The sequence below is a fragment of the Physeter macrocephalus genome, chromosome 20, assembly GCF_002837175.3.
Source record: "Physeter macrocephalus isolate SW-GA chromosome 20, ASM283717v5, whole genome shotgun sequence".
NCBI classification, from domain to species: Eukaryota; Metazoa; Chordata; class Mammalia; order Artiodactyla; family Physeteridae; genus Physeter; species Physeter macrocephalus.
In genome coordinates this window covers 50748729-50775399 of record NC_041233.1, presented here as the reverse complement: position 1 = coordinate 50775399, position 26671 = coordinate 50748729, and the positions used below count along the sequence as shown (strand labels likewise).

At 42.0% G+C, this 26671-nt stretch overlaps 2 protein-coding genes across 5 annotated transcripts in view; one reads left to right on the top strand and one right to left on the bottom strand.

The window, feature by feature from the left end:
* The window catches only part of KIF11 (kinesin family member 11), a 56254-nt gene extending 50256 nt beyond the window's left edge, over positions 1–5998 (bottom strand). Inside the window, exons 1-4 of one of the 2 annotated variants that reach the window (XM_055081060.1) lie at positions 5717–5998; positions 1224–1356; positions 897–994; positions 730–808 (exon numbers count right to left, since the gene is read on the bottom strand). In XM_055081060.1, coding sequence (XP_054937035.1) covers positions 730–808; positions 897–994; positions 1224–1356; positions 5717–5793 — 387 coding nt within the window. In that variant the 5' untranslated portion in view covers positions 5794–5998. The remainder of the gene's footprint in view (positions 1–729; positions 809–896; positions 995–1223; positions 1357–5716) is intronic. The other variant, XM_024121374.3, reaches the window with a different exon arrangement.
* A 14913-nt stretch (positions 5999–20911) lies between these two features.
* IDE (insulin degrading enzyme) overlaps positions 20912–26671 on the top strand; it is a 116466-nt gene continuing 110706 nt past the window's right edge. For 2 of the 3 annotated variants that reach the window (XM_028482098.2, XM_007108705.4), the window contains exon 1: positions 20913–21096. In XM_028482098.2, coding sequence (XP_028337899.1) covers positions 20999–21096 — 98 coding nt within the window. In that variant the 5' untranslated portion in view covers positions 20913–20998. Of the gene's footprint in view, positions 21097–26671 lie in introns of all 3 variants that reach the window. The other variant, XM_024121182.3, reaches the window with a different exon arrangement.

The following is a 26671-nucleotide window of genomic DNA, read 5'->3' as shown; positions in this document are numbered from 1 at the left end:
AGTATATTCTCTAATTCTGACGTAAAACAAAGTTGTTTCTCAAATGTCTAAGTATCCTTAATAAAACTGTACGACTCTCTAAATTTTGAAACTCTGCTTTAATCCTGTTCCATTATCTCCTATGATTACAAATCCATAACTTTATTATCCATGCATAAAGTAAGTTAATACCTCAGGTATGTAACCACTAGAAAAAAGGATCTACCTAAATGTTGATATGGAAAATTAACTTAGTCATTAAACTCATTTAAACACATTTGATAGAAATCTTTGTGAAATGTACTATGTGCTTTCTATAATATCCAATAATACAGCTATCTTAATTTCTTGAACACTCAAAGCCATCATTAATAAAGTACCATACCGCTTCCCCCATATGCTAACTTTATGATACTAATTCCTGCACTGCAAGGTTTTCCCCTTCAAGCCCTACTCACATTCCACTTTCCCACAATAGTCTGCTCCAACTATTCTCTCCAAAACAGACCCTTCTCTTATCACTTAACTGTGCCATATGTATTGCTCCTCTCTCTCCCAATAAGAATGTATGTTTCTTAAACAAAAGCCATACCATATACTTTAATTTTACTGTAGTAGTAGTTTATCCTAAATTCATGTTTGACATGGGTACTCTGATCTTTTCCATTTCAAGACAGACCTTCAACCAAGTTTTATTCGGCTATACTTCAGCCACTTTAGAGACAGAAGTCTGTTATAAACAATAAATACCTCCTCCCAAGTATATTCTTCATTAGGGGACCTTTCACCTTCCATTGTAAAGGTTTTTCCAGTGCCAGTTTGGCCATATCTGTCAAAATTAACAAAAGTGTTAAACAAAAAAACGAATACACACAACTAAACCTTTTCATCAATATGAAAAATAGTGTTTCACTCACGCAAAAATAGTGCAGTTATAGCCCATAATAACTTCATCCAGAATTGGACAAACAACACTTCGATAAACGTCAATTTGTTTAGTAGATGCTCCAAAAACCTATCCAAAAAAAGAAAAGGCATTTCTTAAAAAAAAAAAACTTCAGAATTACTTTAATAATTTTGTTTTTAATATATTAACTTATTCAGCCCACTAGAAACCATTTGACAACTTAAAGGATTAACTGAAATTTGTAACTGTACACTAGAACCTACAGAAAATATGTGTACTAGGATAACTTTACATTAGTGAATAATAAAGAAGTAGAAGCATTTTAGGAAGTAAGTACCATATCAAAAGTATATGTTTTCCTTGAGCTTTTGTCGGTCAATCCTCCAGTTCGTACACTAACTTCTTTCCGTATGTGATCACATTCTACTACAGAATGGGCGTTAGCTCTCCGCTCTGCCAAATTAAATGGTCTGTAAAAAGAAACACACAAGGTTATTCAAGAACTCTTAGTTATCTGGTTACTGATGACATTTTTGTTAATACCTCAGACAAGAACAATGTGAATTTTTAACTACACTGTTGGTGATAGAGATTAAATGAGGAGTAAATGACACTGCTAAGGCAGACAGCAGAATTTTAAGGGTTTCAATTCCCAGAAATAAAATTAGTTTTTTAAAAAGTTTTGAAAGACATGTACAGTTTTGACAGTTTCTTGGAGTAGATGCTAACAGAATTAACTTGTAAAAAATGCCAAACTTATTTTTTAGAATTCTATTTCCACTGTTCTTAGAATCCAGTCAAGTTAGGTTATGATGTAGTAGAAATAACATACCATATTTACGTTCAAAATATTAACCTGCCAGTGGATAAATGGCACAAAATAAAAAACAGATTAAAATAATGACTAATACGTTGAGTGATTACTAGGTGCCAGGTACTCACTGTTCCAAGTGCTTCACATGTATTAACTGTTTGTTCTCACAGCACTGTGAGGTCTAATGGGGAACAGTGACATAAAACAAGTGATTATAAGAGAGGTGATGTTTAGAAAGGGTTCGTAAAAGGTAGGAACATACAGCAAAAGTTTAATGTGGCCTTAATTGGGACAGGGTGGGATAGGGGAGAGGCATGGGTGACGGGAAAGACTCCCTGTGAAGTAATCTAAGATAATAAATGCCTCCTGAGGCATGTCAGTAGAGTGAGGACTCTCCATCCAGTCTGCTTGGGCCATGTAGCCCTTTGTGCCTGTCTCCTCATTTGAAAATTAAGGTTGGTAATAGTACCAACCTCACAGTGTAGGGAAAGAAATCCTATTTAATTTATTGTTTCCCCAGTGTCTACTACTATGCTTAACACACACTCAAATATCTGTTATACTACACTGCTTAATAAATGTCATCCTAAGGGAAATGATGGGAAAGCTAAAAAGAACCATAGTCCACAGAATAGCATCCATAAGATATTGATATTCTTAACGCACATCTGGGCCAAAGAAAAAGGTTTACTCTTGACCTGAGTTCATTTTTCCCATTCATTATCACATACTGTGACAGAAAACACCAAATAGGAATCTTTCCCCTCATTACTAGACGAACCTAGTTGCTATTTATTTTAAGAAGGATACCTCAACGTCCTCTGGCATGTCCCACCCCCTAGCATGTTTGACTGGTCAGAAGACCAAATTTGTGATCCTGGGAAATTTAACTCAGTAACTTCCAAGTAATATCTGGTCATGCTGTCATTTGTCAAATGTACTGAAACCTACACAATGCACATAAGTCACAGTATGCAGTATTATTAAAAGTTCAACAAAATTAAGTCAAAACCAACTTGTACTGAGGTAGGACAAAAGTATCAAGTGGATGGCTTCCCTGGTGGCACAGAGGTTGAGAGTCCGCCTGCCGATGCAGGGGACACGGGTTCGAGCCCCGTTCTGGGAAGATCCCACATGCCGCGGAGCGGCTGGGCCCGTGAGCCATGGCCGCTGAGCCTGCGCGTCCGGAGCCTGTGCTCCGCAACGGGAGAGGCCACAACAGTGAGAGGTTCATGTGCCGCAAAAAAAAAAAAAAAGTATCAAGTGGAATGAATTCCTCTCATGTGGTTAAAGCTTTTCCAATTGGTCTAATCTCTTGCCTGGATGTGTGATTAAGTTACCAAATGAATACCATTCAAGCTGTCAGGGCAGAGTAGTAGAAATTCACACAAATCACACATTCCTAAGAGTTATCAAAGCTCCCAGAGAGAAGCTTAAGGGACTGTTTGTACTGCAATAAAGAGTGCTGCTAAGCAACTATTTTCCTATCCAGACTTCTTTAATTAGATATTGCAAGGTTTCTGCCGATGACACTAGCAAACCCATCAATTTTAGTTGGCCTCACTACAGTATATTAAAATTCAAACAACCAAAATGGTAAAGAAAGACTGAGGATTTAAAAAAAAAAAAAAAAAAAAAAAAAAAAAGTCGGGCTTCCCTGGTGGCGCAGTGGTTGCGCGTCCGCCTGCCGATGCAGGGGAACCGGGTTCGCGCCCCGGTCTGGGAGGATCCCACGTGCCGCGGAGCGGCTGGGCCCGTGAGCCATGGCCGCTGGGCCTGCGCGTCCGGAGCCTGTGCTCCACAACGGGAGAGGCCACAACAGAGGAAGGCCCGCATACCAAAAAATTAAAAAATTAAAAAAAAAAAAAAAGTCGTGTCCAGCGGACTTTTTGAATGAAGTGCTAAATCCATTCATTCATTCCACAAATATTCATATAGTTGTTGTACAAGTAAAGAACATCGTAAAGATTATATTCATTGTAATCAAGTAATGAAGTCATCTCTCTTCAAATTTTGCTAATCTCTTAGGCTACAATAAACTGTGCCAATTAAAAGCTTAAAACTGGGGGAAAAAGGCTTCCCTGGTGGCGCAGTGGTTAAGAATCTGCCTCCCAGTGCAGGGTTCAAACACAGGTTCGAACCCTGGGTCCAGAAAGATTCCATATGACACGGAGCAACTAAGCCCGTGCACCACAACTAATGAGCCTGCACTCTAGAGCCCGTGAGCCACAACTACTGAGCCCGTGAGCCACAACTACTGAAGCCCGCGCGCCTACAGTCCGTGCTTCACAACAAGAGAAGCCACCGCAATGAGAAGCCCACACACTGCAATGAAGTGTAGACCCCGCTCACTGCAACTAGAGAAAGCCCGTGGGCGCAGCAGCGAAGACCCAGTGCAGCCAAAAATAAATAAATTTAATAAATTTAAAAAAAAAAAACAAAACCAGGGGAAAAAATCAGAGAAGAGTATGTGACAGAAACCACATGTGGCCTGCAAAGCCTAAAATATTTACTATCTGGGCCCTTTACAGAAAAGATTTGACAACCTCCGAGGGCCTCATAAGTTGTTTATTTAGTAAAGTTTAAGGACATATTTGCATTAGGAAGGCTATTTGAAAAAGAAAAGGCTAACTTGAAAAGGAAAACATCTCTTTATACTGAAGTTATTGTAAATATTAGACACAACCTAAGCACTTTTCATTAGTGATAAAGTAAAAGAAATCTCTTTTAAGTTAAGCCTTGAAATGTATGGAGATAATAAACATGAAGTTCAGGACAATGTTTAACTCTTGGCGTAGAGAAAAGGGATGCGGAGGGATACGCTGGGACTCTAGATGTAATGATTGTTCTGTTTCTAATCTGGGTGATGGATATGCAGATGTCTGTTTCATTGTTCTCTATAACTTTTCATACGTCTGACATATTCTGTAACTAACAATAAAAATGAAATTAAAGAAAATAAAGCCACACAGATAAGGTAATATCACTTGACTTTACTAAACGATCAAAATCATCTAAAAATTTGCATTTGAATATAGGCTGTTTTTCTAATCTTCAAAACAATTAACTATTAGCAGAAGCCCTAGAGTGCAACTAGAATGTAATTGGTTAGACTTAAGGTTACCACCAAATGTCTTCTCTGGCGCCTGCTTTAGAAAGTTAGCTATATTACCTTTGATATCTACAACTCAAGTCACCAAAGCTGTGTAGGCAATAACCTAAGAAAGTTTGTTAATACACTTTTTAAATAACCTTTTAATTTTAGAAAACGTTTAGATTTACAGAAAAGTTTCTGACAGTTGGTAGTTTTTAAAACAACAGCAGCAAAAACAGACGTACAAAACACACAAATACCAGTAAACTGTGGAGGGCCTCAAGTATGTTCCTGTATGTCCTTCCTCTCCTAGCTCATTTTAAAATTGGGACGTGATATGGAAACCACTGGGAAATGTAGCAGAACTTAAGTTTTCTCTTTGATCTTAAAAACATAAACTCACTCCACAACTTAATTTTTAAATTTTAAATACAGTGATGTTTACTTGTTTAGTAGGGATTAAAGAAATATTGCATCTAGAATAAAGAGGGGACTGATTACGTTTTTAGAGGTGATGGAGAGGATGGTAATCCCAACATAAGTGCTAAAACATCTGTAAAGTAGGTGTGCAGTCATCTCCAAACGGACCAACTGCAAGGAGTGACACCTAAATCTTTGTCGACAGTAGTTTTTTTTAGAAAAGAACACATTTCACTAAAGAACGGCGACCAAATTCTCCTTCTCAATAGCAGTTTAAACTATAAGCTCAGATATAAATGTCCCTTCTTCTGAAAAAAAATAAAAAATACTAATTTACTCCTCACAGAAACCTGGTGTCATTTTATCAAACAGAACGCAGATAACTGAAACAGGAAGGTCTGGTCCCTTCAGAAATCGCAAACAAAAGCCCTCTCCTCGGACCGCACAGGAAGAAGCCCTGCAGCAAAGCCCGGGGCTCGGAATCCTGCCAAGCTCGGCCTACCTGCATCTCACCACCACTTGGATGTTCTTCCCCTTCTCATCTTTCTTCTTCGCAGATGAATTCGGCTGAGACGCCATGACGGTCCCCGCCGAAAAATCAAGGACTGGTCGCGGACTCGGGCGCCGTGGGGCGTGGAGCGGCTTGGCGGCCGGCGCGGACACGGGTGCCCTCCTCCCCTGTCGGGTGCTGGCGTGGCCGGGGAAATCGCTCTCCACCAGGGACTGTGACTGGCCCCGGAGTCTGTCCTCCACCCGCCCGAGCCTTCGAATCACCAACCTAGTCTCCGCCCGCAGCCCAGGAAACCAAGCAACGACTCGGCGCCTCAATTTGAAAAAGGAGCCGAGTCTCCGGGCCAATTGCAGCGCAGGCGCGCAAGGCACCATGGGACGCGGTGTCGTCACCAGATCCCGCCCCCTGGGCGTGGCCCGCGGGAAAGTAAATAGCAGATCCGACCATGCACTCCTGGAACTCGTAGTCTAGTGGGAGAGACGCCGGACTTAACAGTGTCACACTTCAACTTGCTCAACTTGGTCAAGTTACATCGCGTCTCTAAACCAAAATTTTCTCATATGCAAAATGGGAATAATAGCAACCGTCTCAGAGAGCTGTGTGAGAATTAATGAGATGGTATGGGTAAATAGCTTAGACTAGAACATGGAAGAGCTCAGGAAGGCTGGCCGTGATTGTAATTGTTATTAGAGAATTGTAGGAGAGTGCTGTGGAGCACAGAAGAGAGAGGTCCAAAGCAAGCCCCTTTCTCGGAGGAAACGTCCAGACTAGTCTTGAAGAATAATTAGGAAGTGTTAAGGCTACCACGGGTACGAAATCGTGATGAAAAGGACACTGAATGTTACTTTAGGACTAGGAATTTATCCTTTAAATGATGAGAAATCGTCATCCCCAAATGATTCCAAGAAAGAAAACAAGATCAGTTTTACGCTTTCTGACAGCCGTCCTGCAGTAACTGCTGCAGGTTCAGGGCGCGCTTCCCTCTGTCTACGTGGCGCAGCGTCGGGCAGGGCCTCAAGGAGATTGCGCAAACGCCCGCCCCAGTCAGCCTACAAATCCCGGCAGCCAGCGCACCGTGGCCCGGCTCGCACGCAGTGACCGCTGGCTTCCGTAAGGGTACTCTGGGCATTTTGGCAGTGCTTGGGGTGACTCGACCAGCTTCGATGTAGGTTCTGGACCCAGGAAATAATGAATCATGGGCCTGTGCCATAGTCGGCTCTGGGAACTGCGCTTCTGGGCCACACTTAGGCCACGGGAACCTAGATATCGTAGTTTCTTTTTTTTTTTTAATTAATTAATTAATTAATTTTATTTTTGGCTGCGTTGTGTCTTCGTTGCTGCGTGAGGGTTTTCTCTATTTGCGGCGAGCGGGGGCTACTATTCGTTGTGGTTCGCGGGCTTCTCATTGTAGTGGCTTCTCTTGTTGCGGAGCACGGGGTCTAGGTGCATGGGCTTCAGTAGTTGTGTCGTGCGGGCTCAGTAGTCGTGGCTCACGGGCTCTAGAGCGCAGGCTCAGTAGTTGTGGTGCATGGGCTTAGTTGCTCTGTGGCATGTGGGATCTTCCCAGACCAGGGCTGGAACCCGTGTCCCCTGCATTGGCAGGCGGATTCTTAACCACTGTGCCACCAGGTAAATCCTAAGATACGTTGTAGTTTCTTAAGTGACAGCCAGGTGGGGTGGAAAGCTCTCAGGCCCCTTTAAGTGTTTCTCTGCTTATTAACCTCCTACATTCCCCCAAGGAAACATCTACATCTACAGCTTAGATGGATGGTCCTCTCCATCCTGCATAGCCAGGTGTCTACTGATATCTCCTCTTAGATGGCTCACCAGCATCTCACAATGGACCTGTCCAAAACAGAAGTCTTTACCCCCCTTACCACCACCCTAATCTTTCTCATTTAGACACGTGGTGCTAACCAGACCTTTGATTCCTTTCTTCTCCCTGTCCAGTGCAGTCCTATTGCTTTTATCACCTCTGCCCTCCACTCTATTCCAAGTCTCTTTTATCTCTTCCCTGAATAACTGTCCTTAACAACCTCCTTAACAGGTCTCGCTACTTCTGCTCTTTTCCATTCCCACTGCATTCACTCAGCAAAGGGAAGGCTATTTTTTAAAACGAACAGATTATGCCCTTCATTTACTTTATAACCTTACATTAGCTTCTCATTGTATACCTAGGATAAAATCCAAACTCTTTACCATGTTCGTAAGGCCCTTGTCAGGAAGGGAAAAATTTCTCCCTTTACCCATGCTGAATTCTTGTTGCTGGACTAATAATGAAATTGACACAAAACAGATTAACAGGCAGAAAAAACTAATTTTAATTGGAGCACAAGGAGGTCTCATAGAAGTGGGACCTAGGAAGTGGCCAAAGCAGGCAGCTTGTAATTTTTAGACGAAGAAACAATAAATTTATGAAAAATTGACAGGACAGAGAAACTTAGTTTGGGGTGCGCAATTAGCGAATAATCTAAACAGAGTTTAGGCTTGGGGTAGCAAATTAAAGAAGTAACAAGATCTGTTTATATAGGCTTCTTGCCTGAATTCCCTGTCTCTGGCGATAAGGGTGTCCTTTTACCTCTAGATGCAGGGAGTGCACCTTTCACATGAGAGGTTTATTTCCTGCTCGCAGGGAAACAGAAGGGTCAAAGTGTCCCTGTGGCAGTGACCCTTTCTTAAGTAACTTTATTTCCAAATCATCAGTATGCCACTGAGGTACATTTTTGGGGCAGCCTATGATGGGCCCCAACACCCTCATGATCTGGCCTTGGCCTATACGAACAACTCCAGCCTCTATCCACACAGCTTACTACCATGCTCCGGAACTTCTAAGCTCTTTCCTGCAGCCAGACCTTTGTATTTGCTGTAACATCTCCCTACAACTCTCTAGTTTGGCTCCTTGTATGGCTTACCCAGTCTCATCCTTCAGATCTCAACTCAACTTTCTCTTTAAAAACGCCTTTCTTGACCATTCTATCTAAAACATATTCCTCCTTTAATTTTCTGTCTCAAGATGCTGATTATTTCCTTCATAACAGTTACTATAATCTATAATTACATTGTCACTGTATTGTCTATCTTCCTGCTAGAATGAAAGTTTCTTCAGGGACTGTGATTGTTTTGCTCAATATTCCCCGACCAGGGATGGAACCTGTGCCCCCTGCAGTGGAATCGCGGAGTCTTAACTGCCAGGGAAGTCCCTCCCAGTGTCTTGAATGGAGCCTTACACAAAGTAGTCACTAAAAAAATATATGAGTACCTGTAGGAAATTACTTAACCTCTCTCAACCTTGGTTTCCCTATCTGTAAAATGGAGATAATAATTATTACTATTATTGTAAGAATTAAAATGATAACATCTGTAAAGTACCTGGCACATAATAGGTCAAGAAATGTTAATTTCTTCTCCTTTTCTTTCTCATTAGTAAATATCTAAACTATATTTAGGGAATACCCTGGCAGTCTAGTGGTTAGGACTAAACACTTTCACTGCTGGGGCCCAGGTTAGATCCCTGTCCAGGAACTAAGGTTCCACAAGACTCATGGTACGGCCAAAAAAATAAAAAAAACAAAAAACAATATTTACATTAGCTGTCATTTGGGTTGATGCAAGAAATTCAAGAGTCTCCATTTGTTAATAGTTATAGCTGCCATTTATCTAGGGCTACCATGTGTCAGACTTTATGAAAGACTTTGTGTGCACCATCTTATTTAATCTTCAAAACAACTCTTTGAAACAGAAACTAGTATTTCTCACTCTTTTATGAATAAACAGGCCAACTAAGTATATTGTCTGTAGTCTACAGCTAATAAATAACAGAGAAGGAACTCAGAATTCTTTCTGATCCCAAATCCCAGATTGTTAACTGCTATCTCCCTCACCTAATTCACCTAATATTTTCATGTGGTCAGTGCACCTGCATCCCATTTTCATCAAACCCTTATTGAGTTGCTTATTACAAGCCAGGCATTGTAGAAATAGGCTGAATTATAGTTCCTGCCGTCAAGACTAGACTAAATCTAACGGAGATGGCCAGGGTCTTATGGAAATTTGTAAGAGTTTTGTTCCACTAGGCAGGTGGCTCTCATTGATATGTTATTTTACACTGTCTCTGTGGAGCTCAAACTACTCAAGCGAGTCAACACTTCTCTCTTGAAAGTTCGCACATGTTTAGAAATTATTTTTAATACTCTAGGAATAGTTAACCTAAATTCGACCAGTGTGATATCATTGGCCATGTGTTTGACCTAGCATTCTCTCTTTCAAGAGTATGTATATTTCTTGTATAAATTATTTTAATTGAACTTTATTTTTCTTAAATGAAAACGTGGACATCATTTTGAAAGTTAAATAGTTTCTAAAGGGCTTATAAAAAAAAAAAAGCTATTTCCCTGCTTTATCTCACCCCAATCCCTCCAGACCTCCACTCCAGAAACAACTACTTTCAACTTAGCTACAAGAGAAGCCACCGCAATGAGAAGCCTGCGCATCGCAACGAAGAGTAGCCCCCCATCGTCACAACCAGAGAAAGCCTGCAGGCAGCAACAAAGACCCAACACAGCCAAAAATTAATTAATTAATTAATTTTTTAAAAAAGAACATCCTAAAAAAAAAAAAATCAAGGTGTCAGCAGGGCCAGGCTCCCTCTGGAGGCTCTAGGGGAGAATCGGTTCCATGTGCCTTCCAGCCTTCTGGCGGCTGCTAGCATTCCTTTGCTTGTGGCACTTCACTCCAATCTACCTCTATGCTTTCACTTCTGTGTCAAATCTCCTTCTGTCTCTCTCTTATAAGGATACATGTGATTACATTTAGTGCCTACCTGGGTCATCCAGAATACTCCCCCCCATCTCAAGATCCTTAATTTAATCACATCTGCAAAGTCCTTTTTTGTTTCATAAGGTAACATTCAAAAGGATTAGGATATAAATATCTTTGGGGGGACTGTTATTCAGCCTACCACAGGAAGGATATCATAAAAATACCGTATTTATTTTGATGCTGTTCTGTTAAATGCCTTAATGCTGATAAGGAGCTTGAATTTATACTCTAATGGATTTTTTTTTTAAAAGAGCTTTGGTTAGCTGATTAAACAAGCCAATACAAATATCCCAAATAAGATTAAATGTAGTGGACTTCCCTGGTGGCACAGTGGTTAAGAATCCGCCTGCCAATGCAGGGGACATGGGTTCGAGCCCTGGTCCGGGAAGATCTCACATGCCGTGGGGCAACTAAGCCCGTGCGCTACAACTACTGAGCCTGTGCTCTAGAGCCTGAGAGCCACAACTACTGAGCCCGCACGCTGCAACTACTGAAGCCCTTGCGCCTAGAGCCGGTGCTCCGCAACAAGAGAAGCCACCACAATGAGAAGCCCACGCACTGCAACAAAGAGTAGCCCCTGCTCACTGCAACTAGAGAAAGCCCGCGAGCAGCAATGAAGACCCAACACAGCCATAAATAAATAAATAAATGTATTTGTTTTAAAAAAAGATTTAAAAAAAGATTAAATGTAGCTAGGGACTACCCTGGCAGTCAAGTGGTTAAGACTCTGCACTTCCACTTCCACCGGTTTGATCCCTGGTCAGGGAACTAAGATCCCGCATGCTGTGCCGTGCAGCCAAAAAAAAAAATTTTTAATGTAGCTATACTCTGTTCTCTATCAAAAGTAGATTGCTCTTTCTGTGAGCTGTTATACGGGACCCTCTAGCTGTCAGTGGTTTATTGTATAGCCCGTTTATATCCATCACAAACACAATCATCCAATATTTGTATAATTGTCTGGGTTGTGTAACTGGATATAGATACTTGTGTGAAGTCATAAAACATGGCTAGAGTAGGAGATAGTGTTTATTCATTAATTACACTCTCATTAATCACTTCAGAAATAACTGAACTTTGGGCTTTGAAAAACTCACTGATTAAAATAATCAATATTTGTTCTACAATCAGTATTTAGTCTACAGTCAGTAATTGTTCCACAAATACTTTTAAAATCTCAGTGTGGAGATACCACCTCACATACACTAGGATGGCTATATTTTTTTAGAAATGGATAATAACAAGTGTAAGAATGTGGAGAAACCGGAATCCACACACATTGCTGGTGGGAATGCAAAATGGTCCAGCCAAAACAGTCTTGCAGTTCCTCAAAAGTTTAAACAGAGAGTTACCACATGACCCAGGAAATCCACTTCTAGGTATACACTCAGTAGAAATGAAAACAAATGTCCCCATAAAAACTGTACACAAATATTCAATTGCAGCGTTATTCATAATAGGAAAAAAATTGGAAACAACCCACATGTCCATCACCTGATGAATGGATGTTTTAAAAATGTGGTACATCTAAGCAATGGACTACTTATTATTCTACAATAAAAAGGAATAAAGTATCGATACATGCTAAAACATGGATAAACCTTGAAAAGATTATGCTAAGTGAAAGAAGCCAGACACAAAAGACCACATATTGTATGATTCCATTTGTATAAAATGTTCAGAGGACTTCCCTGGTGGTCTAGTGGCTAAGACTCCGCGTTCCCAGTGCAGGGGCCTTGGGTTCAATCCCTGGTCAGGGAATTAGACCCCACATGCGGCAGCTAAGACCTGACATGGCCAAATAAATAAATAATTTTAATAAAAAAAAATAAAATGTTCAGAATAAGAAAATCCATAAAGACAGAAAGTAGATTAGTGGTTACCAGGGTCTGGGGGAGGGGAGCATTCGGGTGGTGGTGATTGCTGATTGTGTTTCTTTTAGGGGTGATTAAAATATTCTGAAATTAGTGGCGATGGTTGCACAACCTTGTTAATATACTAGAAACCACTAAATTGTACACTTTTAAATGGCAAATGTTATGGTAAGTGAATTAAATCTCAGTAAAAAAATTCTCCAGTGTGATTTTTGGTATTTGAAACAGAAGTACTTCTGCATCTTCTCTCTGCAGTGATTAATTTTTAAACACAGAAAGTGTTTCTGGCAAAAAAATATGACTCTAGACACAGACCTTACACCCTTCACAAAATTAACTCATAGTGGATCACAGATGTAGATCGATTTTTGTTTGTTTGTTTTTGTTTCATTTTTTGTTTTTTTGGCCACACCATGCAGCTTGTGGAATCCTAGTTCCCCAATCAGGGATCGAACCTGGGCCCCTGGCAGTGAAAGTGGGAGTCTTAACCACTGGACTGCCAGGGAATTCCCTGTAGATCGATTTTTATTTTTAATCTTTTTATTTTTAATTTTTGGCTGCATTGGGTCTTTATTTCTGCGTGCAGGTTTTTCTCTAGTTGTGGCGAGCGGGGGCTACTCTTCGTTGTGGTGCGATGGCCTCTCTTTTTGCGGAGCACGGGCTCTAGGCGCCCGGGCTTCAGTAGTTGTGGCTCACGGGCTCTAGAGTGCAGTCTCAGTAGTTGTGGAGAACAGCTTAGTTGCTCTGCAGCGCGTGGGATCTTCCCAGACCAGGGCTTGAACCCGTGTCCCCGTCATTGGCAGGCGGATTCTTCACCACTGTGCCACCAGGGAAGCCCTGTAGATCGATTTTTGATCTGTGGTTGGTTGAATCCAAGGATGTGGAACCTGCTAATATGGAGGACCACCTACACTATACCACGTTAGGTAAGGGACTTGAGCATCCGCAGATTTTGGTATCCACGAGAGTCCTGGAACCAATGCCTCTGGGTACCGATGGACCACTGTATATACCCAAAGAGACTGAAAACTTATGTCCACACAAAAACCTGCCTGTGGATGTTTATAGCAGCTTTATTCATAATTGCCAAAACTTAAAAGCTGCCAAGATATCCTTTTAGTAAGTGAGATATCCAAAGAATTGAATATTGTTCAGCCATGAAAAGCAATGAGCTATCAAGCCATGAAAACACATGGAGGAAACTTAAATGTGTATTACTAAAAGAAAGAAGCCAATCTGAAAAAGCTACATACTGAATAATTCCAACTATATGACATTCTGGAAGAGGCAAAACTATGGAGACAGTAAAAAGAGCAGTGGTTGCCAGGAGTTAGAAGGGAAGTAGGGGTGAATAGGCAGAGCACAGAGGATTTTTAGGGCAGTGAAAATACTATGTATTATAGTATAATGATGGATACATGTCATTATATATTTGTCCAAACCCATAGAATATACAACATCAAAAGTGAACTCTAATGTAGACTATGCGCTTTGGGTAGTAGTGATGTTTCAATGTGGGTTCATCAATTGTAGGAAATGTACCTCTCTTGTGGAGGATGTTGATAGTAGGGCAGGCTATGCAAGTGCGGGGTCGGGGAGTGTATGGGCTATCTCGGAAACTTTCTCTCGCTTTTCCTGTGAACCTAAAACTGGTCTTTAAAAAAATAGTCTTTAAAACTTTGAAAAAAAAAAGTGCTTCTGTTCATTTCACAGAGCTTTATTTTTACCTTCACAATAAAGAAAAGCATTTTAAATAGGCATCCTACTATCCTAGTGCAGAATTATATTTTATTGAAATATAAATCTGTGTTTTGTTCTCACTGTATTTCTTTCCAAGCAGGAAGCTAGGTCTTTTCGAAGAATAATTTAAGGATGGCAGGCGTTTGCTACTATCTTGGACCTTCTATGTGAAACCTGTTGGAAGTTATTAGTAATCTGGAGAACTTAGTGTTTTATATAAACCACCAACTCACCAACATTTGATTTTCCATAGTAATTAGTTTATACCTATGATTATTACTATAATTTGTATGTCCTTAAATTTTACCCTAATAACTATTATAGCAGATATGATTTTGCAACCACGATCTTGGGTGGTGTAAGAAATATCACATTACTTTATTTAAATGATATTAAAGGTGACCCTGAGTTCCTCTTCCACCTGGAAACTTCAACCTTGATTACTATTGCAGATCCCCCCCACAGCTCACACTCTGGGATGTGCAAAGGTCCAGGGGTTTCACACAGAGAAAAACACGTGGGAAGAGCCCTCCAGGCTTTGATTTATATGAGTTATTTCTGATATGCCTATTGTGCAACTGCATATAGCCCCTTTAGAGTGGGAACTCTGCTGCTTTTGTGCCACCATTAGGACAAGGGCATTGCTGCCCCAGAACTTTGAAGACTGTGTTTTCTAGGTTCTGCTCCTGCTGAGAAGTCCATAGCCATTCTGACTCCCAGTCATTTGTTTGTGGCCTTTTTTTTTTCTCTCTCTCTCTCTCTCTGGAACCTTAAATAATCTTCTCTCTCCCTTCAACGTGCTGAAACTCTGCAATAATCTGACTTGGTGTGCATCTATTTTCACACACTGAGCTGACATTTGGTGAATCCTTTCACTTTGGCAACTCATTTCCTTCAGTTCTGGAAAATAATTTTGAAGTATCCATTGAATATTTCTACTGGTTTTCTTTCTCTTTTTTCTTTCTTTCTTAAACTCCTATATATATATATAAAATAGATCGTCACTACCTAGTGATTACTATTAATATTTTGATGTATTTCTTTCCAATGTCTATATTTTTAATAATTGAAATCATAGTTAAATATGTAGTTTCACAACCTGAATTTTTATTTAACATAACTTAAACATTCTTCCAAGCACTAAAAAAGTGTTCATGAATATTTTTACTTGTATGACCTTTTAAGGCTCTTGAGCAACATCTATGCAATTCTCTAGTGACTAGTCAAGGAGTAATTGACTTTAGCTGTCATTTTCCATAGTTGCCAGAATCATGTTAGGTTTAATTATTGTATGTCTATGGATATGAATGCCAAAGAGAAAAAATAGTAAGCATGTCTGCTTGTGCTTATAAACCGAGGAAAAATCACAGTTCATGAACTGTACATAAATGTGTAAAAAAAAAATCTTGAAATGCTTAAGTATTGAGTTTCCCCAAATCCAAATTTTCATTACTATTTATAGTGTTCTAATAGTAGCATCTCAGTAGCAAAGATTCGTTGGGAGAGAAAGGGAAAGAAGAGGTTTCCAGTACTCTGAACTACTGTCAAGTTCCAGAACATGCCAGACTCTTGTCCTTAACCTTTGTGATTGATGTTTCTGCTGTCTAGAGTCTTTCCCTCACCTGTTCTTGTAATTGGTTCCCTCTTACCTTTCAAGTCACAACTTAAATGTCACTTCCTTGGAGAGTCCTTCCCCAACTACTCTGTCTAAAGGAGACCCCCAATCTCTCTCATGAAACCCCATTTCTTTCTTTCTCCACATAGCAAAAGAAGATGTTGAAATTTTACTCTCTCTGTTTTCCTTTATCTGCCGTACCTCAGGACTTTTTCTCTAGAGACGGAGGGTGTCCAGGAGAATTAGTGTTCTTATAGCAGGAATGCAAAGAGAAAAAACAATATTCAATGTGTGTAATTTTCAAACTAGGCTCTTAAGGGAAGGCCCTGAGAAGAACCCTGAGCAAGGCAGTGACAGAGAGAGAAGCAGATGACTGCCCTCCACAACTTTCAAATTCTAGTTGAGAAACTCCTGGGTGGTACATCAGATGGAGAGAAAGGGATGTAGGAGGAAGAAGCTAATGGAGGTCAGGGGCTGTTAAAACACACACACACACACACACACACACACACACACACACACACACACACACACACACATAAATCCCAGGAGAGGAACTGGTGGAGAGTTAGCAAATGAGAAGGGCCGTAGAAGCTGGCTCTCCATTGGCAGCTGCCTATGCAGCCCAAACCCTGAACCCTATGCTCTGAACTTTTGCTGCGCATCCACCTAAACTGTCCCATGTGCACACTCCTGTTGTCAACAGCCCAGGACATGCATAAGCCCCCTCAGCATAGGTGGTGAGATCTTTGCCACCTCCCTCTACCCAGAGGGGCAGTAGTGTTGATGGAGGGGAAGTCCTAGAACTATTACTTGGGTGACGCTGACAGCAGGAAAATCCACCGCGGTTACTCTAAATTTATTTATTTATTTACTTATTTACTTATTTATTTTTGGCTGCTTTGGGTCTTTGTTGCTGCGCGCGGCCTTTCTCTAGTTGCTGCGAGCAGAGTTACTCTTTGTTTCGGTGCGCGGGTTTCTCACTGCGGCAGCTTCTCTTGTTGCGGAGCACGGGTTCTAGGCGTGTGGGCTTCAGTAATTGTGCTTGAGGGCTCTAGAGCGCAGACTCAGTAGTTGTGGCGCGCAGGCTTAGTTGCTCCATGGCATGTGGGATCTTCCCGGACCAGGGCTCGAACCGGTATCCCCTGCATTGGCAGGTGGATTCTTAACCACTGTGCCACCAGGGAAGTACCCTCTAACATTATTTTAATCAAATTATATAATTACTTTATATACGTATTAATTTATTTGTTACTCTCTCTCACTATAGTATCAACCCTACAAGAATAGAAACCCGGTTGCTCTTTTCTCTGAGGTATCTTCAACATCTAAAGCAAGGCCTGGGCCCATATTTGTTGAATGGATAAATCAAGAGTAGTCTTAACTGTGAAAAATATGAATTATAAATTTTTACATTAATATTTCAAGAACTGCCCATAAAGTAACTCAAATTTACCATTAAGGACTAGCAAGTAGGAGTCATTTAGGAAAACTTTTTTTTTTTTCCTGTTTTTTTTTTTTTTTTGGCGGTACGCGGGCCTCTCACTGTTGTGGCCTCTCCTGTTGCAGAGCACAGGCTCCGGACGCGCAGGCTCAGCAGCCATGGCTCACGGGCCTAGCCGCTCCACGGCATGTGGGATCTTACCGGACCGGGGCACGAACCCCTGTCCCCTGCATCGGCAGGCAGACTCTCAACCACTGCACCACCAGGGAAGCCCTAGGAAAACTTTTAACAAATTTATAATTAATAAATCACTTATCTATAAACATTTTAAAAAATTAAAGTTGCTTTTAGGTATTTTATTACCATAGTACTGTACTTAAAACTAATATACATTATAAAACTTTTTATCATGGAAAATTTCAAACATATACAAAATCAAAGGGAATAGTATTATAAATCCCCCAGACATCCATTATCCAGTTTCAGTAATTATCAGTTCATGACCAATATTCCCCCTCTCCCCTCATCTTCCACTGAAGATGGAATTATTCTGAACCAAATCCTAGGCATCATATTATTTCAAAGGACTCTATTAAAAAAAAAAGCTGCTGTGAACAGCCACTAACATAACCCCCAAATTGATTATTTAATATCATCAAAATTCTAGTCAGTGTTCTTACTTTTCTAATTGTCTCATAAACATTTCTTTTCCACAATGGTTTGTTCAAATCAGGATTTAAACAAGAAGCAAGCATTTCATTTGGATAATGTCTCTTTCCTTGCTTTGCATTTTTGAAGACAATCTGTTTTTGAAGATTTTATTGAAGTATGGCAAAAAGAAAAGTATATAAATCATAAGCTCAATTTTCAAAAACTGAACACACCCATGTAAAACAAGCTCCCTGCATTCTCTTTCAGTCACTGCAGACTGCAGTACTCATTAACCTGACTTCTAATACTATAGATTAGTTTGGTCTGGTTTCAATAGGGCTTGAAAGAGCATGGACTCATATAGTATATACTCCTCTGGGTCTGGCTTCTTTCATCACGTTTGTGAGATTCATTCATATTGTCCAGTGTAATTTTTGTATGTTCATTTTCATCCCTGTATAGTATTCCATTGTGTGACTATTCCCCAGTTTACTTTTCCTGTGCATTTTACTCTTGATGGCATTTGAACTGTTTCCAGTTTGGGACTATTAATAATTATGCTGCTATGAACATTCTAGTGCATGTATTTTTGTGGATGTATGTTCACATTTCTGAGTATACAGCTAAAGGTGGAATTGCTGGGTCATAACATACGCATGTGTGCAGCTTTAGCAGATACTACTAAATAGTTTTCCATGGCCTATTTGTCTGCCCTCATGCCATTAACATATTATCTCAATTACTATAGCTTAATAGTAACTTTTAATATTTGGTGGTGGGAATTTCCTGGCAGTCCAGTGGTTAGGACTCTGTGCTCTCAGTGCCGAGGGCATGGGTTCAATCCCTGGTCAGGGAACTAAGATCCCACAAGCTCGTGGTGTGGCAAAAAAGAAAAAAGAAAAAAATATGGTAGCGTAAGTGTTTCAGATTCTGCTTCAAGATTGGCTTGGGTCTTCCTGGCCCTTTGCATTATCATTCAAATTTTATAACAGCTTGTCATAGCTTGACAATTCTAAGTCCCTTTTAATCCATAGGCTTCTCCTTCCTCTTTTTTATTTTGCAATTTATTTTTCAAAGTAATAGAGTCATTTGTTGTGTAATGTTCCAAACATTCTAAACTTTGCTGATTGTATCCTTTTGGTGTAAGTTAACACATTTGTCCCCTGTATTTCCTATAAATGGTAGTTACATCTAGAGGCTTAATAAGATTCAGCAAACATGCACTTGACAAGCACTGCCTAAGCATTGTGCTTGCTGCCAGATGATATACAAAAATGATAAAGACATCATCCTAATCTACTGCTTCTTACCCATATGGAAGCTTAAGAGTCAAATAAATGCCTTTAGAGAGTGGCGGCTCAGATCAGAGAGTGTTACTTCCAATGGGGTATGTGAGGAGTGGAATTGAAGGAAAGTTTTGTAAAGGCAATACCTTTTCAACAGGGCTTGAAAGAGCACTGACAAGTTAGTATTGTTGTAAGCATCAATTAGCTGTGACAGCTGTGTGAATTGGAGTTGGTGGATGGCAGGTGTAGAGGCTACAAAGGTGGGGTAATGGCCCCCCAAAAGATATGTCTACGTCCTAAACCCAGTAGCCTGTAAGTGTTACATTATTTGGAAAGAGTGTCTTTGCAGATGTAATTAAGTTAAGGATGAGATGAGATCATCCTGGATTACCTGATTGTGCCCTAAATCCAATGACAAATGTCCTAATAAGAGACAAAAGAAGAAAGACAGAAGAGAAGGCAATGTAAAGACGGAGGCAGACATTGGAGTGATATGGCCTCAAGCCACAGGAGCTGAAAGAGGCAAAGAACGGATTCTCCCCTAAGACCTTCTGCAGGGAGTGCAGCCCTGCCAACGTCTTGATTTGGACTTCGGGCATCCAGACTGTGAGAGAATAAATTTCTGTTGTTTTAAGCCAGTAAGTTTGTGGTAATTTGTTATGGCAGCCACAGGAAACTAATACAGATGGGCTGGAACTAGAAGGTAACATTGTGAAATTTTACCTTACACTGCTATCTCAGTTTTCATCCATCCAAGGTTTGCCTTTAGCAGAAACTGGTAAAAAAAAGACGCCCAAGTACCTCTTTGATGAAGCAAACACTTGATTAAGGAATCCTTCTCCTGAATTCCCATTTGAAGCTATAACAGGATTCAGAGCACTGTCTTTGGCTGTAGTCTCCGGTATGCCACATCAAGAACCTAAAAGCACTTAAGCTAGAGAGTTGCTGACCCTAATTTCTCTTTTCTTTAAAGACCCCTGTAAAATAACGTAACGTAAAGTCTGATTCATAACAACTATTAAATTATTTTCGGATGCAAAACAGCAGAAAGCCATCGGGAGAAAAAAGTCTTGTCCTACAAATAGTGACTGAAGTACACGGACAATAGTAGTAGTACTACATATAAATGTTTTTTAAAAAAATATAGTAGTACTACAGAGCGGTAGTTTCTATTCTAGGTTTGTAAACCCCCGAAAGCCTTGTTTTGCTGTGGCCTGTCCCATCTCCACCTTGCTCTTTGAAGGGCTGCTAGTTTCCCAGGATGGAAACTCCTCCCAGGGTCCCGGCCTCCATCTGGGGAGGCCCTCCAGTCTAACTTCTCCCCAGTCCCCTACCCCGCGGTCCACGTCCCCACCGCGCTCTAGAGGGAGCCCGCGGGCCGCGCGCCCGCCGCCGACTGGTTTTGTGCGAGACCTTCTAGTCCGCGGACCTTGTTTCAACACCTGCACTGCCGGGGCCGACAGCCAATGAGAGCGCCTCCGCAAACGTGGTCCCTTGAGTCCTCACAGTATTCGTGAGCCCCCTGACCCCTGCTAACACAGAGCCAGATACACATCGCCGCCCTCACGTGTGCGCCTGGCGTGAGCCGGCCGGGCCCCTCCCCACCCCGGGAAGCCTGCTGGCTGGGTTCCCACAGCTCCCCGGCCAGACTCCGTCCCGCCCGCTAGCTCCAGCCCTGGCCGCCCTCCGTCCCCGCCCTATCGGGCTCCAGGCAAAACCCGGGGAGGCGGCCGCTCGGAGGCTCCCGGGAGGCGGCGCGGCGCGGCGGACTGAGCATGCGCAGTGAGCAAGGCCGGCTCCGGCGCAAGAAGGAAGCGTTCGCTGTGGTCCCGGCGGCTGCGCTGGGGTATGCGGTACCGGCTAACGTGGCTGCTGCACCCCGGGCTGTCCAGCACCTTCCGCTCGGTCCTCGGCGCCCGCCTGCCCCCTCCGGAGCGCCTCTGTGGGTAAGCCGAGCGGAGCGCCTGGGCCCTCGGGGCCCTTGGGTCACGGTGGTTTGGAGCTCGGGTTGCAAAGTGGTGATTCAGCACTTAAAGCCGCCGCCTGTCCCGCCGGCTTGGGGCCCGGAGGGCCGCACTGAGGCCGCCTGGGGCCCGGAAGGGCTGCTCGCGGGGCGGGAGCTAGGGCCCTTGCCCGGAGAGGAGGGTGTCCCTCGGGCGGTGAGGGCGGACGGAGGCTGTGACCCGGGGTCATAGGGCCTGTGTTACAAGTGCGGGGGGCGCGGGGCGCGGGCGCGGACAGTCACCCCGGCCCGCTCCCGGGAGCCGCGCCGGGCCGCGCCACTCTAGGGAGAGTCTTCGTGAGGGACTGGGAAGCCGAGGCGGACTGTCCCTTGCCATGGGGTAAAGGATCCGAGTCCAGGGAGACCGCTTTTCACCTTCCTCTCAGCTCCGCTTTTTCCTCTGCGGACTGAGTTTGCACTCCTCTATGGAAATGCCAGCCTTGGGAAGTGTAAAAGTTTGCCTGCCTCCGCCTTAGCGAGTAGCCGAATGTTGGCTTTACTGTGGGAGGGAATTTGGGAGCCGAAAGATACCCTGGGATCCTTCACCGCAGCTCTCTTGTTTTACACCTGAGACAACCGAGGCCCAGGAGAGATTGTGGCAGAAATCAGGATTGGGACGTAGGTTTTTGCCATCCGGTGGCGTGCTCTCTCCACTTGGCTGCTCTGTGTGTACTAGAGATTTTCAGCGTTGTAGCGAACGCTGAATACCCTTTACTGTGAATAAAGAGGAATTGGCAAAGATGGGCAGTATTGTCTTGCCCTACTCAGGTACATTATTTGAACTCTTCGTCTGGTTTAACAAATGTCTGGGACCTAATAAGTGCAGGGTACAGTGATGACCCTCTGTGTAATATGGTCTGCCTTCATAATTGCTGGAGCGGATTGAGATGCCACGAGAGCATAGCCATCTGAGAGGGTCAGAAGCTGGGCAGGATGTGTTTTAGGAGAATGGTGCGGGACAAAGATAGAGGAGGGGGTCTGGGTTGGCCTTTGAAGGAAAGGCAGAAGGTGGGTGTAATACCTACCTGGGTGTGCAGGTTAGTCTGTCTGTGTTGGGAGGACAGTGAGCAGATTAGTCGGAGCCTTAGAGAATTTCCTTGCGGGAATTAGGAGGAAACAAGTCCTGTGTTATAAAAGTAGGGTAATGCTAGCTTGACCTTTGGATTTTAGTTGGGCTTTTTCTGGTGAATAATAGGTAGGGAGCCATTAGGAGTTTTTGAGGTAGGAAGTGATCAAATGAAACTGGTTGTTTAGGAAATTAGTTTGGTAGCTGTGTGCAGGATTGTAAGGGAGTGGAGAGGCCTGAGGCAGAGAAATTGGTTGGGCCTTAGTCTTTACTGCCTGAACTAGGATAGTAGTAATGGTACTAACGGAGGCCTAATGCAAATGAAGAATCTGTGGAACTTGTTTTCCCTCTTCTGTTTCCTACTACACCCCAGAATCCACTACAACATGCAAAAAGATCCTTGAGTTTAGAAAGGGAAGTGGAGGTGCTGAGCATAGGTGGGGTACCTCCCTGGGCCTCCTTCATGTCAGAACACTTTTTAAAATTGTTGCTAATAGGCTGTGTTTCGCTCCACCTTATCTCCAGTGTACAGAATTTGTGATTTTAAAGAAAGCATCAATTTTAAGTTTTATACAGCTAAAAGGTTTATATGTTCTACTTACAATTCACTTTTCTCTATGGTTTTCTGCCATTGTTCTTCACTTTCATTGATGAAGTCCAGGGCATGGGTTGAACAACCAGAGCTTCAAAATATGGTGGTTCTTAGAGAGGGAAATTCGAGACTCAAAGCGTAATAAATGAGATCAACCATTTAGAAAGCTCTACGCTAAAAATTAGTGGCTGAGGCTAGTAAGGAAAATGCAGGTCCAATCAAAGGGATCAGGGTGTAGTTTTAGGAAGGAACATACTAACACCAGAAGTTACCATATATTCCGACCTTAAGGAAGGTACTCAGTCCTACTCGACATAGTAGGAAGAATGTGTTAACAGAGATGGTTACGTAGCTATTTACTGGAAGAGCTGGGATTTAACCTGTATCTGTCTGGTGCCAGAGCCTGAGCTCTTAACTGTTATTTTATACTGCCTTTGCCAGTGTTTGGGCATTCGTTTCCTGTTCTAACCTCCTGAGAAAGAAGTGGTCTTACAGCATTTGTATAAGATCAATTCATTTAAAAAGCAGCCTCATTGTTTTCTGTTCAGCCATATTGGATAAACAGAAGCTCTGCAGAATCATCTGAACCTAGGGGAAGCTGGAGCTAATAACCCAGTTCCTGGCAACCACTTGAAACACCTGAGCATCAGTCATCTCACTTTGCAGGTAGCTCTACTTGCATTTCTCTGTTCTACAGGCTTAAGAAACAGTGGTTTGCCAGGTGGGGCTACCTATTAAAATTCAGGCTTTTAAACCACTTTTAACCAGAACACTGTCTTTTAACAATTTAAAAGGACCGGATGCCCTTGAATATCTTTAGCATTAGCCACACACGTAAAAAGTTACATTCTGCCTTAAAGGTTAGAGTTGGGCACAGTCTCATTAGAGAGTCATGTGGGGAGCAGAAGTTCAGTATATGTTTCCTTGAGAATGGGTTTCCTTTCTGTTTTCCTGTTGGTATTTTAGATCTCCTAAACAGGTACCAGAGGCTCAGCCCACCTTTCAGCCAGGGTGATAAGGCTAAACTCTCTTTCCATAGGGTTAGATCCTCTAAGGTATGTTGGGTTCTGAAGGCTTGGGTAGGGTCTTCTTAACTGGCTTGTCTTCAGTCTGCCCTCACTCTTCTGTCTGTTCATTCAGCCTTACTTGAATGTCTGTTCTGTAGTGATCAGTCACTGTGCTCAGTGCTGTGGGGGATGCAAAGAGAGTCAGTTATAAATTCTGTCCCCAAGGAGCATTCAGTCATGTAGTGACTCGTCCATTCCTTCACCTCTGACCTTTCACTGAACATCTCCATTTTTGTGTTCTGTTCCTTCTTTCAATTTATTTTGAAAAGCAACTCAGTATTATTATCACAGTACTCTTTATTTTAAAATTAGTAGGTCATGTTTTCCTCTTTTCTTTTTTTAAAAAAAATATTTATTTATTTGGCTGCGCCAGGTCTTCATTGAGGTACGTGGGATCTTTAGTTGCGGCACGCGTGTGGGATCTAGTTCCCTGACCAGGGATGGAACCCAGGCGCCCTGCATGGGGACCGTGGAGTCTTAGCCACTGGACCACCAGGGAAGTCCCCACAGTACTCTTCTTTTAAAATGGTACTGGGCCTCCCTGGTGGCGCAGTGGTGAAGAATCCGCCTGCTAATGCAGTGGACACGGGTTCGAGCCCTGGTCCGGGAAGATCCCACATGCCACGGAGCAACTAAGCCCATGTGCCACAACTACTGAGCCTGCGCTCTAGAGCCCGTGAGCCACAACTACTGAGCCCGCGTACCACAACTAATGAAGCCCGCGCTCCTAGAGCCCGTGCTCCGCGACAAGAGAAGCCACCACAATGAGAAGCCCGCACACGGCAATGAAGAGTAGCCCCCGCTTGCCGCAATTAGAGAAAGCCCACACACAGCAATGAAGACCCAACGCAGCCAAAAATAAATAAATAAATAAATTTTAAAATAAATAAGTAAAATAAAATGGTACTTATAAAATTCTTATAGAGTTAAAAAGCTATAAAAGCTTTTATTCTTCCCAAAGAACTGTATACTTTCTCTTTGCCTATTAAAAGTATGTAACTAAAAAAAAAAAGAAAGAAAGAAAAAAGTAGGACTCACAGGCAGTTCCCTGAGGGGAAGATATCACACTGCTTGACATATTTATCCCATGAATGAATTAATGGTCTTCCTTCAACACTGGTTTTCTCTGTTGATATTCCTAGTTTTGCATATGTTGGTGTTATCATTTTCTCAGTTTAGCTTGAAAATTGGAGTAATCTATGAATCTCTCTTTTCCCTTCACTGCCTATTCCCAAGACCAAACTCTCTTCAATCTTTCATCTTAAAGTTTCTTGGAGTAAACTTGATTATACATCAGGATCCTAGTTCAGGCCATAATAAATCTTCCCTGACATCTCACATCTTCAAGTTTTATAACTGATTTTTCCAGCCTCCTATTTTCCTATTAGTTGATGCTTATCATTGCTGTTGTCTTGTTTAGACACCACCAGTGGTTATGCACTATTTCAGGATCAAGTCCAAACTTCTTGACCCAGCATTTAAGCATCTCATAAGTTGGTCTTAGCCCAACTTTTCAACCGAACTTCACTCTTCTCTGGTCAGACTCACTAATTTACTGATTCTTGTACATGACCTGTTGATTCCCATTCTAGAATGCCCTTCCCTCTTTTCTTTATATGACTCAACCTGTCCTTTTTAGACCTTATACAGGTCACACAGTTATCTTTCCTTTTTCTGAACTTAATGATTTTAAGATATTTTGAAATACCCATTTTACATTTAACCATATACTGCCTCATAATTTTTTACTCTTTTAATTATTTAATATTATACATGCCAGAGTGTATAGGACAAAGAAGAATAACAAAATGAACACCTGTGTACCCACCATCTAGTTCAGGAAATTTCTGTTAACTTTGAAGCCCTTTGTGCTTACCTCCCCTGGAGAGATGATGTTATCCTGAATTTGGATATTCATTCCCTTGATTTTTCTTTATTGCTTTATCAATCTTAATATATTCCTAAACAGTACATTGTTTAGTTTTGTTTGTTGTTGACCTTTATGGAAAATTTTCTTCTCTGAGTTACTTTTTTTCATTTAACAGTGTTTTTGAGATTCATTTACATAGATGTATGTGTTCACTGTTGAAAGACAATCTTATGTGAAAATGTCACTAATTATTTTTTTATTCTGTTGTTGATGGAGATTTGAGTTGTTTCTTTTTTTTTTTTCCTATCACAAATAATCCATGTGGTAGGCTTGCCCTGGTACCCAATCTTCTCTACCTACACTCACCAGGGTTCTCATCCAATCACATATATGTGTTTCGTCCAATTTGTAGCCACTTACCACATGTGCTTATTTAAATGTAAATTAACTAAAATTAACAATTCACTTCTTCAGTCACCCTGTCCACATTTCAAGTCATATGTGGCTGGCTGCCAAATGGGGCAGTGCAGATATAGAATATATCCATCATCACAGAAGTTTTATGAAACTGGCTTGATCTGTATCTGGGTAATTCCCAAATGTGTATCGCTAGCCAGAACCTCTCACCTGAACTTCAGATTTAGGTAATAAACTTCCTACTCAACATTTTCCTTTGTCTGATATACATCCTTTTTTTTTTTTTTTTTTGCTCCTTTTTTCGGTCTTCATTGTTGGGCACGAGCTTTCTTTAGCGGCAAGTGGGGGCTCCCCTTCATTGCAGAGCACAGGCTCTAGGTGTGTGGGCTTCAATAGTTGTGGCACACGGCTTCAGTAGTTGTGGCACACGGGCTTAGTTGCTCTGCGGCATGTGGGATCTTCCTGGACCAGGGCTCAAACCTGTGTCCCCTTCATTGGCAGGTGGAT